The 20579-nt window shown below is 32.2% G+C and overlaps 3 protein-coding genes across 4 annotated transcripts; 1 reads left to right on the top strand and 2 right to left on the bottom strand.

Annotated features, from left to right (window-relative positions):
* The first annotated feature begins 7402 nt into the window (after window positions 1–7402).
* LOC133671207 (RING-H2 finger protein ATL54-like) lies at window positions 7403–9198 on the top strand. The gene has a single exon (XM_062091881.1). It carries the CDS (start codon window positions 7606–7608, stop codon window positions 8782–8784), a length of 1179 nt encoding a protein of 392 aa, XP_061947865.1. The 5' UTR covers window positions 7403–7605; the 3' UTR covers window positions 8785–9198.
* Window positions 9199–11300: 2102 nt separating this feature from the next.
* LOC133671208 (MATH domain and coiled-coil domain-containing protein At3g58400-like) lies at window positions 11301–19783 on the bottom strand. 2 transcript variants are annotated; one of them, XM_062091883.1, is made up of 6 exons: window positions 19622–19783; window positions 13575–13716; window positions 12788–12957; window positions 12428–12707; window positions 12161–12327; window positions 11301–11627 (listed from the first exon to the last, which is right to left on the bottom strand). In XM_062091883.1, the coding sequence occupies exons 2-6, from the start codon at window positions 13670–13672 to the stop codon at window positions 11470–11472; spliced, it is 873 nt and encodes a 290-aa protein (XP_061947867.1). In that variant the 5' UTR covers window positions 13673–13716; window positions 19622–19783; the 3' UTR covers window positions 11301–11469. The 2 variants fall into 2 exon arrangements, with proteins under 2 accessions (XP_061947867.1, XP_061947866.1); XM_062091882.1 differs by lacking the exon at window positions 19622–19783 and adding an exon at window positions 13811–14052.
* On the bottom strand, window positions 17029–19644 carry LOC133671504 (MATH domain and coiled-coil domain-containing protein At3g58400-like). Its single transcript, XM_062092274.1, has 6 exons — window positions 19622–19644; window positions 18621–18692; window positions 18356–18525; window positions 17996–18275; window positions 17729–17895; window positions 17029–17186 (listed from the first exon to the last, which is right to left on the bottom strand). The coding sequence occupies exons 1-6, from the start codon at window positions 19642–19644 to the stop codon at window positions 17029–17031; spliced, it is 870 nt and encodes a 289-aa protein (XP_061948258.1).
* Window positions 19784–20579: the final 796 nt, after the last annotated feature.

The following is a 20579-nucleotide window of genomic DNA, read 5'->3' as shown; positions in this document are numbered from 1 at the left end:
GACAGGAATAGAAGATAAAGGAGACACAAAAGCAAAAGATGAAGAATCAGGAGACATATGATGTGAATCACCAGAATTCAAGACTCATTTAGAATCTGACATACTTGAACTATGAGGAAATTGACCTATGAAAAAAAAAAGACATAGCTTGTGGCTGTAAAGAGAGAAATTTCTGAAATTATTCAATCAAAGTATTAGAATTGGTGAAAGGACCTGATAAAACTATTATTGCAGTATTAAATTGTGGTGGTTTTGTAACCATGAAGTGGTTTAAGAGCATTAGATTATGACTAATTACTAGGCTTTTAAGCTTAAGATTGCTACTATGATTGATTCTGTTATCTCAACTTAGGACACTGAGTATTCCAATGACTTTTTTGTTTACAGAAACTGCACCCGTCGAAGGCAACCCTTTTGTAATGTTTATTCTGATTATTAGAGAGTGGTTTAAAAGGCACTAGTAGCATATAATGATTAAAAATAAAAATAATACCCTTTTCAGAATAAGACTGAATATGTATTTCTTCAACTAATAACTTATTAACAACTTATTCAATAAAAGAAAGTGGAGAATGATGCAAAATTGAACCTCTTAATCCTTCAAAATCATTACAAAGAGCCGTTAAAAATTGTACCAATCGTTGCTGTTATCTACAAGCAATATAGGCAACATATGCCTTTAATTTTATAGATTTTGTAAGAGCTAATTAATCCCAAAGATATGTCATAACAAAATAAAACTCCTGAATACTCATATTTTTCTGGTGAAGAGCTCATATGTCATTCTTCAATCGATATTGCTTTATAAAATTTGATTAAGTGAATAACCTTTATAAATGATCTCAAACCTCTTTTACTATCTCATACTTTGTCAACTGTGTATCTATGAAATGCTCAACAAAATTATTAATACAAGTAATAATTCTTGCATTGTTTGCTTCCTAGACATCTATCAAAGCAGCATAACCCTCATCAGTATTTCTAGATTTCACAAAAGTTTCACTAACATAACCCCACATCTTTTTACCCTTAAAATAATTTCTCATCACATAACTCTAATATGAATAATTATTTTCATCCAACCTCACACTCACAGACTGAAGTGAATCGCCTCTTTCAGTAGCTATAATCAACAAATAAAGAAAACTAGAACGCAAAAGAAAGGAAAATAAAATACCAGATTGCAAAAAAACAAATACCAGATCTATGAAAGTTGTGTTTGAGGTTAAGTCTCGTCTCATAAAACCTAACTCTAATACCATATTAAACAATCTAAAGAAATAAAAAGAAATACAAAAATAAGAAAGAAGGAAGTTAGGGTTTCATTGATACTGTATAATGCAATTAAAATAATCAAAAGGAATAGATTTAACCTAAATACAAAGAGATAGTATATAGGCTAAACAAAGAAAACTAAAATGAAAATGTAAAGACTATTTTACCCTTAATAAACAATAACAGCAAAATAACCCTATATTTCTTAATATGGACAAGTAATCTATAAAGGATGGATGAACATTTCTTATTATGTTCTTGAGACGTTAAACATCTTCATGTAGTTTTCACTTAGCTTACAAGGAACTTTCCACAAGAATCAACCTCTCATTTTCTCCATCTTGTAAGAAATGTCATGGTATTGAATAGACATCATCTTATGATCCATTTCTCATCAATGACAACTGACAATGCGATATGTCACATTACAGTCCCTTAAACTCGATCATGTATGCCTCCACCATGAATCCTTATGAACAACCCTTTACTGCACAAGAATTTATTTTAAGAAAATCATACATAGAGAGAAAGGATATACAGTTACTTGTTAATCTTGAAGGTTAAATATGTGGAGTCTACTAAAACTTAGAGTATGAGATTTTCTTTTGTTTTTCTAATTCAAACTCTATTTATAGGCCATATAAATTCCCAAAACCATACACTATAAATACCTAATTGATTTGGCACATTATTGAAACTTTATTTTGACTACTAAAAACTTTAAAGTACTAAAAACATGAGAAGGGTGTTTGACATTGAACATCGAGTCACAAGCATATGCCATAACTTTATCCTTCAAAGTGCTCATTGTTTCTCCATTGAAAAGTGATGAAGTCTAAAAAATCCAATTAGCCTAGTAATAGGGCTCCCGAGTTGGATAATTAACTATTCAATTGGTCCTAACAATCTCATCCATTCTCTCTAGTTAAGGTAATTGATAGTTTATACTTGGTACTTGGTAGGCCAATGTGACTTGTGACTAGTATTTACAAAAGGTCCTCTTTGATGAAGGTGAGAACTCTTTGATGCTTAAATAAGTATATTTTTAGAGAGAAAAAAATATAAGAATATTCTAAAGAGAGATGCTCTGAAAATATATGTACTGTAAAGAATGAAAATTATGAACCTTTGTTTTGAGGGTCTCATGATGTATTTATAGTCCATGAGTCTTATCCTTCTATGAAAAGGAAGGCCTGTAGTGTAATTACCCTAATATCACTTAATGAGGGATAAATACCCCTTACATCTGTATTAATGTTTGAGCGTGCTAAGGGAGAATGGTCATTTCTTTGGACTTGGTTAACTGCCAAGTCCAAATGTCTTGGGTCTAACATATTTGCTAGTCGTACATTGTCTTCGACTTGGTTGTCTGTCAAGTCCAAGTGTTTTGGGTCTGACAAAAAATATCAGACCCACACCCACATTATCTTATTTCTTTAGACATGCCAAGAGAAGATGATTATTTTCTTGGTTGTTCGAAGGGAGGATGCTCATTTTCATGGTCTTGCCAGGAGCTTGACTTATTGCCAAGCCTAGCTTGCTCGAGGCTTAACATGATGTCAAGCCCAAAAGCGTATGGGTTTTGGCTGGCACCAGACTCAGCATCTCGTGCCAAGCCTCCACTCATGACATACTCATTTTCTTGGACATGTTCAGAAAAGGAGGGCCATTAAGGTTTTTTAGACTCCTTAAAAATAAATTTATCAAAAAGAATGCTTTTTGTTTTTGTGACAATCCGACTTTTAACATATCCAGGGACTGGAGTGCCGAGCCTAAACACATCTGTTGCTGGATAAAGAGCTCCCGCTTGAAAACTAGAACAGATCATTTCATGCATCGAGGAAAACCAATGACCAATCCACCACAGTTAAACCTGTTGATCTGATCAGCTAATACTATAGGACTAAAGATCATTTCATCTCAAATGGAACAAAATTATTCAACAGCTTAACATCAATCTCTCTCCCCGGAGAAGTTGAGCTAGTTGGCCACTCACTTTAGCTTCGAAGAATAACACCCCTTCATCGTTACAATCAACCAAGTTTCTGTCTTCAGTATATCTTCCCGCTAGCATAATAGCAAGTTAGTATCTCTGATAGTGATTTTTCTAACAGGTCAAATCTGTCATCACTTTCGAATATCATTGCTTCGCTGTAAAGAGCAGAATAATGGAGAATCATAGGTGCATAAACCGGAGGAGCAAGTTGATCAATGAATGATAACTTCATGTTCGCAAGGTGATCTAGGGTTTGAATGGATGGTTTTATGAACTTCTGTGACAGGATCTTGACCTCCATCTTGTAACCTGCTACCTGAACAGCGCTGGGAAATTAATCAAGTGTTGTTTCAGAGATTTCCTATGAAAAAGACAAAAAATACAAAAAAAAATAATTACTGGGATTTGTATCAACCATAAACATTGATCCTTGCTAACATGTTAGGACAATAAAACATACCTTAATCTTTGATTGAACTTATTCTGTACGTACAGCCTACTTGTATAGGATATAATTCGGAACAAGATGAATCTTCAAATGATAAAACAACTATGCTGACATTTTTATTTTATTCTTTTTTAGTTTTTCTTTATGGATTTTATTGCTAGCTAGCTGTATCCTCGCTAAAATTAAGTTTATGTTTCTGGCAACTATGTTTCCACACTTTGACTGACTTTTGTTTCAGAAAATTATTTAACTTACTACAAACGAAAGAAAACCTTAATACAAAGTAATAATTGTTATACGTCTTTTGTGATTATGTGTGTTTGATATTATGAGGCAATAAGTTTTTCAAAATTATCTTTATTTAAAAATATATTACAATAATTTTTTTTAGAATTTTTTATTTATTTTTAATATCAGTATATCAAAACTATTAAAAAAATACTAAAAATTAACAATATAATATTTTTCAAATCCATCATACTCAAGTATAATTTTAACCGTAATCTCAAAAAACCTCTCAATATCTATCCTTAAAGAAAAAAAAACATGGATTTATAAATTACAAAAATCATACGGATTAAGTTACCCAAGAAGGATCAAATTATATAATGTGCTATAATGGAGAACTTCTTATCCTTCTATGAAAACAAAATATTAAAAATTATGTTTGTTAAAAATTATTTTTTAAGAGCAAAAGATAATTTTTATAAGAATAAGTTAAAGATATATTAATTTCTACTTTAAAAAGTATAGATAAAAAGTCTCAGGTAAAAAATTGTTTATTTTATTTAAAAGAAAAAAATAATTTAAAATTAACTAACTAACATCAATTTATATATATATATATAGTAATTAATTAATATTTAATTATATAGTTAATAATTTTAAATATTTTCGAATTAACTAATCTGAATTAAAAAATAAAGCTGGCATGCTATCGGGTCTTGGAGCCTTTGTGAAACGCTTTTGATCTAGTGCTATAATCACTTCCTCCTTCCGAGTAAGAAAAGAATCCATTTCCTCCACAACTCTATCTGCAGCAATATGAACTACTTTCTCCATGCTAGATTGGCTCTCTATGGTGTAAAGCTTATGATGAAACCTGGTCAAGACTCTACAAATCTCCTCCTAGTTAATCTAGATCCATCTCCCTTGATCATCCTGAATTTTCTCAATCCTTTTTTTTTCATGTGGCAAGAGATTCTACAGCGTTGGCACCCCATGAGCTCCTCTCTTTGCAGGAGTTCTGTCTCTTCACCATCCAAGACTTTGAATTGCTTACTCTGTTTGGTCCCTTAACTGGAGTTTTGCTAGCAACATTCTGTGTTTTTTTCTTCTTTTTTACGAATTAACGCTCCCAAATGGCTAGAATTTCGTAAGCCTCAGGGATCATTGCATCACACCCTTCGTCTTTTGTCCACATTTGCTCAAACCTGAAGGGTTTATCTGATCCTGAAAATTCATGACAAGGAGGGTGATGAACAGGCAGTATGGGCCAATGACCTGAGAAGTGAGGAGGTAAAGTTTCCACTGCAGCAAAAGGAGGAGGACTTCCCCAACTTTCTGAAACCCATTCCGTGTCTAGTTTTTTCACCATCAGTAGCTTTCATTTACGTCTCCACGAGAAAGACCAAGTTGGGGGACTTAGTTTTGCACAATTTTCCCAGCAAATCAATTGTCCACTGGTTCCCAAGCCGGAGACAATTCCAGCTACGACAACTCCCTGCTGTCGGCAAGGTTGATTATCAACCAATGCTGTTGCAGTGCTATGAAACTACCATCCCTTTGCCTTTTTCTCTGTAGATGTAAAACCCACCTCCATATCAGCAGGATCATCCAGAGAGAGCTTCCTCTTTTTATAAGCAAGGGTCAACTTTGATGAAGAATTTCTGTTACGATTTAGAGCCTTCTTGTTCTTGTTCTTGTTCTTGTTCTTGTTCTTGGGGTTTTAGTTTTGGGAGATTGTGGGGCTTAGGGTGGTCTGGAATTTGAGTCAAAAGTTTTGGGTTGGGTTTAGGTTACATGGGCTTGATCATAGACTTCTTCAAGACCTCCTTTCTGCACCAATTCATTAATGGCAGCTTCAACCTCAGTAGTATTATCTTCCTCCTCATGATTCTCCCCCACAAAATCAGCTTGATGAATCCCAACGTTATTATGATTCGATTGTGTTTTTTTTTTAAAAAAAATTAGTTTTAAATTAATGTTTTTTTTATTATTTTAATATACTAATATCAAAAATAAAAGATATATTAAAACAAATCATTTTTAAAAAATAATATCTATTACGTTTTCAAACATCCCTGTAACTTAGTTTGTCTCAGTGGTTAGGTCGGTGGCACATTTACTTTAACAACTTCAAAAATTATTTGGTTATAAAAAACATTTATAAAGTCAAATTGTAATAAAAACTTTGAATTTAAAAATGCAAAAATTTATACCCTTTTCTTAACATTTTGTTTTTCAAAAGGTAACTAGAAAATTTATTATTACCGAACTTAATTTAGTGTTTGTTTGGTAATATATTATTATTTTTTAAATTATTTTTATTTATAAAAATATTAAATTGATATATATATATAATGATTTTAACATTTGGATATAAAAAAATTATTTTAATATATTTTTAATTAAAATATATTTCTTAAAGTAGCGTTACTAAACACATTTTTAGAAACCGTTTAGGAAAACGGTGCAAACCGCATTCCCAAAAAATTTAAATATTATTTTTTGTTAAAATTTAATATGTTTTGGATCGTTTTGATGTGCTGATATCAAAAATAATTTTTTAAAAATAAAAAAATTATTAACATGCATTTCAACACGAAAAATTATTTAAAAAATAACCATAACTACGCGAACAAACATACTTTTAATATAGCTTATGAGCATTTCAAAGGACGTGGAACATCAAGTAGGGCTTTGGATATGGACGAACATTTCAATTTTAGATTCCCATCAAAAGCTCTACTTGAGTGGTTCGTTATCTAACGAATCATCACCTCTTCGGGTGTTCTTTGGGGCGTCTTTTCAATTTTATTTTTCTTACTTTAGTACATTGACTTTTAAATATGATCCAATTAAGTACATATCTTGATTATTTTTCTCAATCAGGTACATTTTCATCCTTGATTTTTTCTTTAAGGACTAGTTTGCATAACTTTGGTTACTTTAGTACTGAGTTGTAAGTTTGAGAAAAGAAAAGTCGGTGAGTTATGACTATAAGCTTAGCTAATATGCCCATTTGAATCATATTTTAAGACTTGACTATAAAGTTTGATTAATCAATTTTTTTAAAAAGGAAAATTCATGACGTGGAAGCGTTCTTATGCCAGCCCACTAGATAGAGGTGACTTTATCAAAAAAAATATTATTTTTTTTAATATTAAATTAATGTTTTTTAATAATTTTAATATAATAATATTAAAAAAATTAAAGTCATACTTTTACAAAATATACTGGACGTGGGTAAAGGTAAATTCATATATAGTTTGGAAATACCGTACAAACTATATTTTTAAAAAAATTATTTTTTTATTAAAATTTAATATATTTTATATATTTTAGATTATTTTAATATACTATACCAAAAAAAAAATTTAAAAATTTAAAAATATTATTAATATATATTTGAATACAAAATATTATTTAAAAAACAATACACCAAACCTCGAGAATAGTCAAGAGAAAGGAAAACGCGAAAACTCTATTCTCCACTTCGCTACTTTGTCAAATCAAGGCAGCTGCAAGGAACATTCAACTTGTCCCTCGTAGCTTTCATCCTCTCTCTTCCAAGCCAAACCCCTTCCATCTTTTGACTATGCATCTTCCCTTCATGTTCCTCTGTCTTCATCAAACTCAAAATTCTATCTCCTCCTGATCTTTAATGGGTCCGCAGTACAGAAAGTTGTTGTTCGATTCTTATGATGATTGTAAACAGTTCTGTGAGACAGCAGATGATTCGGGCGAATGCACTAATAAGTGCTTCGATGCCTACGACACTTATCAGAAAATTGGAGAATGTTTAGGATCCTGTAAGGGAACAACTATGGATGATTGTGACTATTGCTTTGATTGCTTGGATGCATCCACCTGCTCACAACACCACAAGCTTGGCAAGATTGCGTTAGCAATGATTGTGCTATCGGCTATAGCTCTTGTCCTAGCTTGTTGTGTTATCTATGTTAAGTTCATTAGAAAAAGAAGAAGGAGATCATCTTCACAGCAAGAAGATGATGAAGAAGAACAAAGGATTGAGACCCGTGATCAGCTTGTGGATCAAGATCAAGGTCCTGTAGTTGACCATCCGATATGGTACATCAGGACAGTAGGGTTACAACCATCTGTTATTAGTTCTATCACAGTTTGCAAGTATAAAAGTGGTGATGGTCTTGTTGAAGGAACTGAATGTTCTGTTTGCTTGAATGAGTTTCAAGATGATGAGACTCTTAGGTTGTTGCCGAAGTGCAGCCATGCTTTTCATATCCCATGTATTGATACCTGGCTTAGATCGCATACTAATTGCCCTTTGTGTCGTGCTCCTATAGTCACCAATACAGATGAAGCAACATCATCACAGGCTAATCTTGGTAATACAAGTAGTGGAGAAGAAACCCAGATTGAAGTTTTGGAAGATGATCAAGAATCCGATAGAGAAACGGAAGGTAGAGATGATGAACTAAGGATTGTAACAGAGGAGGAAAGTCGATTCCAGAATGAGAATTTGAATGGAGAGGAGGATGGGATACAGCAACTGCGAAGATCGGTTTCTTTAGACTCTCTATCAGCTTTCAAGATAATTCAGGCTCTCGCTAATGTTCTTCCAGTAGTGGAATCTGATAGGAATTCAGGTGCCGGGAGGGCAGGAATAGGAAATGAATCCACTAGGGAAATTGTTCAAAACAGAGGTGTTGGAAATCAAAACTTGATGAAATCCATGGCTACTTCTTCTTTTGGGAGATCTTTCCGGATAGGGCCAAGTTCATTGAAGAGGTCACTTTCTTGTAGTGGGAAATTTTTCTTGTCAAGGGCTTGCCGGAACCGAAACTCAGGCCTGCCTTCATGATGGTTTTGGTCTTTTTCTTGGTTTTCTCTGTCAGGTGAGGAAAATGAAAATTTACATGTTTTGAAATCTCTCAATCTCTCAACAAGCAGAAGATTGAATCATAGGTTATATAATATATATGCTAAAAATACTGTAGTAAAAAGACATAAAGAGCTGAAGTCTCGGACATCACAATGGAAAAGGAAAGTGATCCCAAAATGGGATCGTATTGTGTTTTTCACTGTTTCAGTTTTTCTGAAAAGAAGCGTGCAATTGTAAGTAAACTTTTTTATTTCAATGAAGTGATTGCAAGTAAAATGCAATTGTAACTAAACTTTATTCCTTGTATTTTGTGTAGAAATTACTGCTGCAAACCCAACTTTATTTAAGCAGAACAACACATGACAGCTATTGTCATGCTGCCTTCTTCTATTACATTTTTCTTTTCTTGAGACATTTGTGATTTTTAATCCTAAACATCACTTATTCCTGAAGTATATAAGAGTATTGATTCACGGCAGCACAATGAATAGTTCACTGATAGAAAATGGGTCCATTTTGTGCTTGTCATATTTGAGTTCTCTGGAAAGGAACATCCAATTGTGAGTAACATCTTTGTTTCTATGAAGAAACTATGCTGTTATTCTTGTATGCCACAGTCAAAGTTTTCTAAACAGATCATTGCAACAGTAAGTTTCATCCCATGTTTGTATGGAAGTTACCACTGCAGATGGAAAATTAAGCTTTTGGATTTCTATTTCAGTGAGAATTCCAAAATTCCATAAATTTAGCCTTGACTGGGATTCTATAGAAGAAAATCTCTCAATCTATGTGCTGCTGATTGAACTAGCTATGCTTTCTTAATCTTGAAGCCATTAGAAGACTAGCAAGGTCTGCACATGCTACTAGAAGAGATCACTGAACTTCTATAGGAAGCCCCTTTTGTTTCTACTTCCTGAAACTTAACTCTTTTTTGTGCAATCTTGGACTTGTATGATTTATGGATCATGAGATTAACAACTATTTATGACAATGAAGGCATATGTTTTCTTACAGGGGACCTTGAGGTGGATGAGGATTGTGCTTATCTTTAGCCTAATTTGCACTCCTTCATTAGTATAGCTGTAAGTAGGTCACCAATCAAAACCAGTAGCTTTATAAAACATATAAAAAGATGAGCCATTACTTGATGCAGTATACTTTACCATAGTTAAGAGATCCGATCAAGAGTCAAATCGATTCATGTAAGTAAGGTATAAATATAATAGAAACATGATACGAATTACGAGGATATCTACTACCATCCCTACATGTTATGTGCAAGACACCGGTCTTCCTAAAATAATCCCCACATTCAACATATTAGAAAACTGTTGCAATCATAGTTATAGAATCGAGTTGGATTGGTCAGTTCAATTGATGAACCAACCACCTAACCAATCTGATTTTGATAAAATACCAGACATGAAAATGAACTGAAAAGAACCGAAAAAACCAGCTGTTTTTTTTTTTTATGGAAACGACGACCCTGGTGAACTAGCTGGTTTAGTCCTGTTAGTAAAAAAAAAAAAAAAAAAACTAAGCCCTAAAATAGGATAAAAGACCTGATTCTTTCTACCTCTTTTCTCAGTTTAGAGTATTTTGCTGTCCTATGCCCTTCTTAATTCTCCGTCAGTCATTGGTTATTCTTATATATATATATAATTCATTGTTAATAAAAAAGAAACTGATGCATGGTTGTTAATTATCATTTGATTACAGAAAGAACTAAAGGATGTTTTATCATCATTGTTCATCCGGGCTGTAATTTCTGTGGATTGGAACAGTTCTTCATTTGTTTCTCATTCTGGGTGTCAATTGTCTACTTCTAGGTATGGCTTCCTTGAGTTTTTTGTGTTGTTGTTGGTTGGTTTCTGTGTTTCTGGTGCTAATTATTGGCTCCTCAGCAGCTGGCCTGCTATGTGTTTGATATTGGGTCTACAAGGATGGATGTGCTTGGTGTTCTAATGGAGCATATAGCAAAGATAGAAATTATGGTTATGAAGTCTTAAGGTTTACGGATATAAGTTGTAGAAAATTTAAATAATGAATTCTTGTATTTTATAAAATATAAATAATAATTAGAATCATCTCTTTATAAAAAAAAAATAGTTATAATCTTATTAGAAATCAAAATAAAAACTAAATGGTGTTTAATAAAATAATACCTCAAATATATTCTGAATTAATATAATAATTTAATATACAAACATAGCTAATATATTTTTAATTAATTAAAGTAAAAGAAACTAACTTTAAATTGAAAAAAATAACAAAATAAAGGGGAAAACAGGCCGGGTGCCCAGAAAGCCCAGCCCATGAAGAATCAAAATAGGAATTTGGGCTTTGCAAGACATGCAACTGTTTTCGGAAAGCAACGAGAAGGACTCAATTTTCATGGGGTAGTGGGCTGGGCCTACGTATCTCTCTTCCCTTACAATATTTGTACTAGCTAGATGGCCATGTCGTGGGCTTTTCCTCGCGCAAAAAAACAAATGTTCAGGTTACATTAAATTTTTTTATTAAAAACAAATACCATAAAGATAGTAGAAGAAAATATGCCCAAAGATACAATTCTTTACTGAAAATCACCGAATAAGAGTAGTGTAGTCCATGCCTAATCTTCTTGAATGATACAATATCTGCATTATAAGCCCCATTATCTCCTTAAGCAAATTCCTTGAGAACTGATAAACGATTAAGTACCCCTTCAACAATCAAAGTATCATTGACAATAAAGTTGTTTGATGGATTCTTGATATCAGACAATGATATGAAGCTCACCAGACCCCAATTATTCTCAGATGCACTGAACCACTTATGAACTGCCCAGAAAAATGGAAGATTAGTGACTGAAATAGGAACATATAGGTCCCTATAAAAAGTAAAATAAATAAGCAAACTTGATTATGCAAGAAGTATTCAGCGATTTTCATTTTTACTTGATTGTGTGCTTGAGAAGAAAAGGATTTGAAACCTTCCAAGAGCGAGATGGCGATGATTTCATTGGAAATGGTAACAAAATGTTCCCGTCTCCTTGCATCTATCTCACAATTTGCAAGTCTCAATCCATAGAAACACGACTCTTTTTTATCCCAAGCCAATACATTATTACAAGTAAAATTGCACTGTTGATGCCTAGTTGTATAGAAAAGCTAGAATTTTTCTTTTTTTGGCCAGATATAATGAACCAGATGGGAATAACCATCTCTCACCCTAAACATGAAGGAACAAGAATTTCAGACTCCACAACCAATTTTTCAAGGTGCTATAATTTCTGCCTCTATAACCAATTGTTCTAGTAAAGACTGACTGTGGGGTAGGGATAATAGGAAAAAGGAATATGAAGTGAACTCACTGGTTTTCTCATGGTGATGGCTCTGGACTTGATCCTTAATGCGCAGTGTGAATTCCACAAACAGTTTCCATCCAGTATGAGATTTGGTGCAATCATCCAGTTCCAAAAATAAAGACAAGTATTTGCCCCTTTGCTTTATATGTCCCTTCGGAAAGAGCTTTAACTTCCTGAAATCAGAAGGAAGCAAAACATGAATCTGGATATTCAGGTTCCTGAATTGACACAAGAAAAAAAAAGTCCAAGGTTTAAAATTTATAGCATATATACCATTCATGTCCTCCAGCCAAATAAACTTTAGAGTAATAAAATTCTCCTGTCAATCCAGAGAAGTATTGAACCTCCCAAGTAAAAGTACCATCTGAAGGATCCTTAATCATGGAAAAACGTTCCCCTTTACCCTCACTTTTGATAACAAAAACCTCCGCTCCAAACACACAGGAATCACCAATCAAGTAACCATTTGATGCATTGTTAAAAATACTTAATGGAAGCATCTGGGGAAACCCCCATTTATTCTTTATGGCACAGAATCGCCTCAATCTCCCATCTAACATCAATAAAAGAGTAACTTGAATCAAATGGACATTCTACTAGAGAAAATTCTCAGCACACATAAAAAGGGCATACCTCCAAATGTCAAGTATTTGTCCTGAAGTTGATCATACACAAACAACTTGAAGATGGCATTGATTTCCCAACCAGCAGGGAAACCAGTGGTGTCTGCCATTACCAAATACAGAGATATGTAGCCATCTCCATTCCTGCTCTTGTCTCCATTAGGGTACAGAACCAATTTCCTGCGAACAATAAACAAAGCATAAGTGACTGAAAAGGCACAACTAGCATTGGTCGCGACTAACACACTGACTACATGTATATGAACCTCGGGGAAGGCTATCCGTATCAAGGATGGCTGCAATTCTATGAGAATCCTGGCATCACAAAATTACCATGGTTTTATGATGAGGCACACCCTGACAGTACATTAGGAGACCTAAAAGTCTTAATAAACTACATCACTGGAGATACCCTCTCCTTCCCTAAATCCCTAAATCCCAGCTTCCATCTTAGGTGTATGAATGACATTCAATTGCAAATCACTTTGTACAGCATCACGTGACATTACAAGCTAAACTAGTTAGCACGCTCACACTATTTTGTTTTCTGTTTAATGATCCACGGAAACACAAAATCATGGAATAGCTCTCCTCCATCCTAAATCCCCCCTCCCCTTTTCCTTACTAGGTTTAACCCGAGACCTCTAAGAGGAAATCCAAAGTGTCAGCAGTTGGGGTTTACCCTTTGGGGGACCAAGTCTCACACTTTGATACATAGATGCAGTCTTTTTCTTGAAAATTACAGTACCACTCCGCCTTATAAAAAGAAAAACAAAAGGTAATACGTTGAAACTCACCACTTGTAGCCGCTGGCTTCAAATTCACGAGATTCATATTGTTCCAAGTAAGAATTAGCAACCATATCGGAAAGCAACGAGAAGGAATCAATTGTCATGGAGTAGTGGGCTGGTGCTACATGTCTCTCTTCCCTTACAGTATCTGTATAAGCCATGAATATGGCATAAGAAATCGTGCACTTAACGAAAAAAATCAAGAAACAACAAACTTGTTCAAGATGGTTATCATAACCTACCAAAAGCGACCTCCTCCATGGCTCCTTTTTCTTCTTCCGTAAGTTCCTTTTTCATCATTTCACCTCCCATCATAGACAGACAGAGGTTGAGTGTCCCGTTTACAAATACCTCGAATTCTCATTTATTGAAAAAAAGAAAAAAGGAGGGGGTGTCTGGATGCCTCACTGCTTTCCATGTTTAAAGCAAAATTCGAGGTACTTTTTGTGAATGGAGCAATCGGATATGGAGCTGTCACCCCCAAAAAGCTACTGTACCACGTCTCAAATCCAATTTCTTTGGCTGGACCAATAGCACATTTGTTTTTATTTTTTAAAAATATTTTTGAAAAAATATTTTTTTATTTTAAAATATTTTTTTATTTATTATTTTAATGAATTGATATCAAAAATAATTTTTAAAAATTAAAAAATATTATTTTAATATATTTTCAAGTAAAAAATACTTCAAAAGGTAACTATTAGTTTGTTACTACAATTTCAAACACTCAAAGAGGTTTTGATAATACCATTAAAATGTTGTTTGCTCAATTTAAATTATTTTGTATTTAAAATTAGTATTTTTAGATTGTTTTAATAGGCTGATTTTCTAAATAAATTTTTTTTTAAAAAATATTATTTTAATATATTTATTAATAAAACTTACTTTAAAATCAAAACATGTATTTATTTGAGTTAAAATATTATTTTAATATATTTTTAAGTAAAAAATATTTTAAAAGGTAACTGTTACTACAATTTCAAACACTCTCAAATAGTTTTTGACAATACCATTAAAATGTTGTTTGCTCAATTTAAATTATTTTGTATTTAAAATTAGTATTTTTAGATTATTTTAATAGGCTGATTTCCTAAATAAATTTTTTTAAAAAAAAATATTATTTTATTATATTTATTAATAAAACTTACTTTAAAATCAAAACATGTATCCATTTGAGTTAATATTTTATGAGTTAATTCCAAATAAAAATCTAAAAAGATTATTTTAATATATTTCAAATAAAAACACTATTAAAAAACGTCATCCATCACAAAACAACCTAAAACAAACACCTACTTATGATATGTAACATATCCTTTCAATTATTATTTTTCCTTTTTTTTATAATAAATTGGCCATGGGTTTGAACTCATGGCAGTATGAAATAAAGTTAACTAATTCTCATGCATTGCTTGTCCGTTCAGCACAAATTTTGTAAATTGATTGGAATTGTAAATTTAGAAATTCTGTTATTAATTTATTTTTTTTTCATTTTTTTCTTATTATTTTAATTCATTTTATTTTTATATATCACATTTGTTTTTTATTCTTCTAAATATTTTTTCTTTGTTATGCATCTATTTTTTAATTTGATTTTAGTTTTTTAATTTAATCATTTAATATTGAATTGGTTGAAAATTAAACTTTGTAATATTTTTTAGTATGGTAATCTTGTTCTCATATCTCAAGTCACATGTATAAAATGTTAACTTGAATCGATATTGCTTTTTTTTTCTTCTTCTTCTTTTTTTTTATATCGATTTTCTTTTTCAATTTCATCTCTTTCAATATTGGGTTTATTGAAGAGAACTTCTTAATTTTTTTGATTTGTTTTTTATGATGATAACTTAATCTCACGACTCGGCTCGCAAATTTATCATGCTAACTAAGATTGGCTTGAGCTTTTATATTATTTTATTTCATTTTATTTTTATGTCAAATTTGATTCTCATTCTCTTAATTGTTTTTTTTTCTCTCTTTAGGTTTATTTTTTAGATTGATTTTTTTTCTTCTAATTTCATCATTTAACATTGAATTGTTTAAGAATTGAACTTTATAATTTTTTTGATCAGCAATCTTTATCTCATTACTTAGGTCGCGAATATAAAATGTTAACCCGGATTGTCATTGATCTTCTTTTTAATCTTTGTTTTTTATAATATTTTTTTTGAAATTTCATTTTTCAATACAAGATTTATTGAATATTCAACTTCTTTATTTTTTTATTTTTTTTAAATTTACTTTTTATAAGAATAGTCTATCTTCAGAACCTTTGTTACAAGTTTACCTTGCTTGATTCAAATTGACTAAGAGCTTTTATATTATTTTATTTTATGTTAAATTTAGTTATCATATTTTTAAATTTTTTTTCTTTGGAACCTTTTTTAATTTTTTTTCTTTAATATTGAATTATTAAAAATTAATCTTTATATTTTTTACATGCAGTGATTTCAGCATCATAACCTCAGTCAAAAGCATAAAAAACTTACCTGGATTGTCATAAATATATTCTATCATTGTTTTTTAATTATATAATTAAATTAAACCATTCTATGACTCAAGCGACAAATTTTTTTTAATACTTTAAAACACGCTAGCTAGGATTGAACATTGCTTTTAGATAGTGTTTGTTTACGAAAAAAACACAGATACAACAATGTTTGGTAACAAAAAAAAATATAGGTTACTGTTTATGGAGCTCATGAAATTTTGCATTTAAAACGCATGGAAAATGAAATTAGGTGGGAGCTGTTTCTTGCGGCTGCACCATGCTGCACTGTTCATTGTTCATGTGAATAGTTTTTTTATTTTTTAAAAAATCAATGAACTTAATTAATTTCACTCAGACTGTTCACGTGAACGTGAATAATAATTTTTATTTTATTTTTTAAAAAAATTAGTTTAAGATGAATTAAATTTATTCGTACTGTAATCTCAATTTAATTCCTGATAATATTTTATTGCACACTCAAAAAATTATAAAAAATATAGTTCTTGTCAAATGAATTTTGTGTTTAATGGAATTGTAGATAATTTAATGGAACTATACAAAAAAAACTTATATAAATTATGATTTATTTCATGATGTAATAGCAATAGTTAAATCTACAATATTCAAATTAAAAACCATAAATATTAATATGTATTTTTTAAAATTATTTTATAACCTCAATTTCAAAAGCATTCTTAACCAAACACAATAAACTATTTTTTATTCAACCTCAATTTCAACCACAGTTTTAACTAAATATATATTTTTTCAAACCAACCTCAATTAAAAGTATTTTTTATAAAACAACTTTTTTCAAATTACTACAACAACAGCTACCGCAATATCAAACACAACCTTAAAATTACAAAAAAATAAAAAATCAAACTCGTCAAGATGAGTCAAGGTGAAACAAGGGCCACCTGTCTTCTTGAATGATACAATATCTACATAATAAGCCCCATTATCTCCTTAAGCAAATTCCTTGAGAACTGATAAACGATTAAGTACCCCTTCAACAATCAAAGTATCATTGACAATAAAGTTGTGTGATGGATTCTTGATATCAGACAATGATATGAAGTTCACCAGACCCCAATCATTCTCAGATGCATTGAACCACGTATGAACTGCCCAGAAAAATGGAAGATTAGTGACTGAAATAGGAACATATTGGTCCCTATAAAAAGTAAAATAAATAAGCAAACTTGATTATACAAGAAGTATTCAGCAATTTTCATTTTTACTTAATTGTGTGCTTGAGAAGAAAAGGATTTGAAACCTTCCAAGAGCGAGATGGCAATGATTTCATTCGAACTGGTAACAAAATGTTCCCGTATCCTTGCATCTATCTCTCAATGTGCAAGTCTCAATCCATAGAAACACGACTCTTTTTTATCCCAAGTCAATACATCATTACAAGTAAAATCCCCTGCAGTTGCACTGTTGATGCCTAGTTGTATAGAAAAGCTAGATTTTTCTATTTTTGGCCTGATATAATGAACCAGATGGGAATAACTATCTCTCACCCTAAACATGAAGGAACACGAATTTCAGACTCCACAACCAATTTTTCAAGGTACTATAATTTCGGCCTCTATAACCAATTGTTCTAGTAAAGACTGACTGCGGGGTAGGGATAATAGGAAAAAGGAATATGAAGTGAACTCACTGGTTTTCTCATGGTGATGGCTCTGGACTTGATCCTTAATGCGCAGTGTGAATCCCACAAACAGTTTCCATCCAGTATGAGATTTGGTGCAATCATCCAGTTCCAAAAATAAAGACAAGTATTTGCCCCTTTGCTTTATATGTCCCTTCGGAAAGAGCTTTAACTTCCTGAAATCAGAAGGAAGCAAAACATGAATCTAGATATTCAGGTTCCTGAATTGACACAAGAAAAAAAAAGTCCAAGGTTTAAAATTTATAGCATATATACCATTCATGTCCTCCAGCCAAATAAACTTTAGAGTAATAAAATTCTCCTGTCAATCCAGAGAAGTATTGAACCTCCCAAGTAAAAGTACCGTCTGAAGGATCCTTAATCATGGAAAAATGTTCCCCTTTACCTTCACTTTTGACAACAAAAACCTCCGCTCCAAACACACAGGAATCACCAATCAAGTAACCATTTGATGCATTGTTAAAAGTACTTAATGGAAGCATCTGGGGAAACCCCCATTTATTCTTTATGGCACAGAATCGCCTCAATCTCCCATCTAACATCAATAAAAGAGTAACCTGAATCAAATGGACATTCTACTAGAGAAAATTCTCAGCATACATAAAAAGGGCATACCTCCAATTGTCAAGTATCTGTCCTGAAGCTGATCATACACGAACAACTTGAAGATGGCATTGATTTCCCAACCAGGAGGGAAACCAGTGGTGTCTGCAATTACCAAATACAGAGATATGTAGCCATCTCCATTCCTGCTCTTGTCTCCATTAGGGTACAGAACCAATTTCCTGCGAACAATAAACAAAGCATAAGTGACTGAGAAGGCACAACCCTTTCCATCCGACACAGGAAAGCAAGTTCCCTAGCATTGGTCGCGACTAACACATTGACAACATGTACATGAATCTCGGGGAAGGCTATCCATATCAAGGATAGCTGCAATTCTATGAGAATCCTGGCATCACAAAATTACCATGGTTTTATGATGATGCACACCCTGACAGTACATTAGGAGACCTAAAAGTCTTAATAAACTACATCACTGGAGATACCCTCTCCTTCCCTAAATCCCTAAATCCCAGCTTCCATCTTAGGTGTATGAACGACACTCAATTGCAAATCACTTTGTACAGCATCAGGTGACATTACCAGCTGAACTAGTTAGCACGCTCACATTATTTTGTTTTCTGTTTAATGATCCACGGAAACACCAATCATGGAATAGCTCTCCTCCATCCTAAACCCCCCCCCCCTTTTCCTTACTAGGTTTTAAGCCGAGACCTCTATGAGGAAATCCCATGTGTAAACAGTTGGGGTTTACCCCTTGGGGGGCTAAGTCTCACACTTTGATACATAGACGCAGTCTTCTTCTTGAAAATTACAGTACCACTCCACCTTATAAAAAAAAAAAAAAAAAAAACAATCATCTAGGTGGTGGCTTAGTGATAAGAGCTTGGGACTAAGGGGTTTGCTCCCTCTTAGGTCTCAGGTTCAAACCCTATGGCTGCTCATATGATGGCCACTGGAGGCTTACATGGTCGTTAACTTCAGGGCCCGTGGGATTAGTCGAGGTGCGCGCAAGCTGGCCCGGACACCCACGATAATAATAAAAAAAAAAAAAAAAACAAAAGGTAACACGTTGTAACTCACCACTTGTAGCCGCTGGCATCAAATTCACGAGATTCATATTGCTCCAATTAAGAATTAGCAACCATATCGGAAAGCAACGAGAAGGAATCAATTTTCGTGGAGTAGTGGGCTGGTGCTACATGTCTCTCTTCCCTTACAGCATCTGTATAAGCCATGAATATGGCATAAGAAATCGTGCACTTAACGGAAAAAAAATCAAGAAACAACAAACTTGTTCAAGATGGTTATCATAACCTCCCAAGAGCGACCTTCTCCATGGCTCCTAAATTCCTTTTTCATCATTTCACGTCCCCAGCATAGAAAGACAGAGGTTGAGTGTCCCGTTTACAAAGCAATTCGAGGTACGTTTTTGTGAATGGAGCAATAGGATATGGAGCTGTCACCAACAAAAAGCTACTGTACCACGTCTCAAATCCAATTTCTTTGGCTGGACCAATAGCACATTTGTTTTTACTTTTTAAAAATGTTTTCGAAAAATTATTATTTTTAATTATTTTTTTATTGTTTTAATATTGATGTTAAAATAAATTAAAAAATAAAAAATATATATTATTTTAATATATTTCCGAGTAAAAAACACTTTTAAAATAGTCATTACTACATTTTCAAATATTCTTGAATAGATTTTGACAATACCATTGAAATGTTGTTTGCTCAATTTAAATTTTTTTATATTTAAAAACATTTTTTGTGTGTTTTTAGATTATTTTAATAAATTGATTTTATATATAAATTTTTTTTAATATATTTTTTAATAAAAATTAATTTAAAATTTAACTTTTATCGTAATCTCAAATAGTTTCAAACAAATAGTTCTGCCCTATTACAGAACCCTTTATAGGTGAGGAGGCCTAAATGGATTGAATTTGCTTTTGCGGTGGGAATTTTATTTAAATATATTTTAAAAGTATATTTGATTTTAAAAATATGAAATTAATAATTTTTTTTAGCATTTTTAATATATAAATTTAAAATAAACTAAAATAAATTATTTTAATATATTTTTAAATAAAAATATTTTCAAAAAACATCATCCACTACCAAAACACATCTATTCCCACACCAACTAATGATATGTAATATATCCTTTCAATTATTTTTTTTTTTTTTATTTTTTTAATAAATTAGACATGGGTTTGAAAATGATCGGAGAGGAGATTGAGATGCAATTGACAGGTACTTGGTAGTGTGT

Source organism: Populus nigra, chromosome 13 (genome assembly GCF_951802175.1).
Source record: "Populus nigra chromosome 13, ddPopNigr1.1, whole genome shotgun sequence".
Classification (NCBI taxonomy): Eukaryota; Viridiplantae; Streptophyta; class Magnoliopsida; order Malpighiales; family Salicaceae; genus Populus; species Populus nigra.
This window is presented reverse-complemented; position numbering and strand designations above follow the sequence as displayed.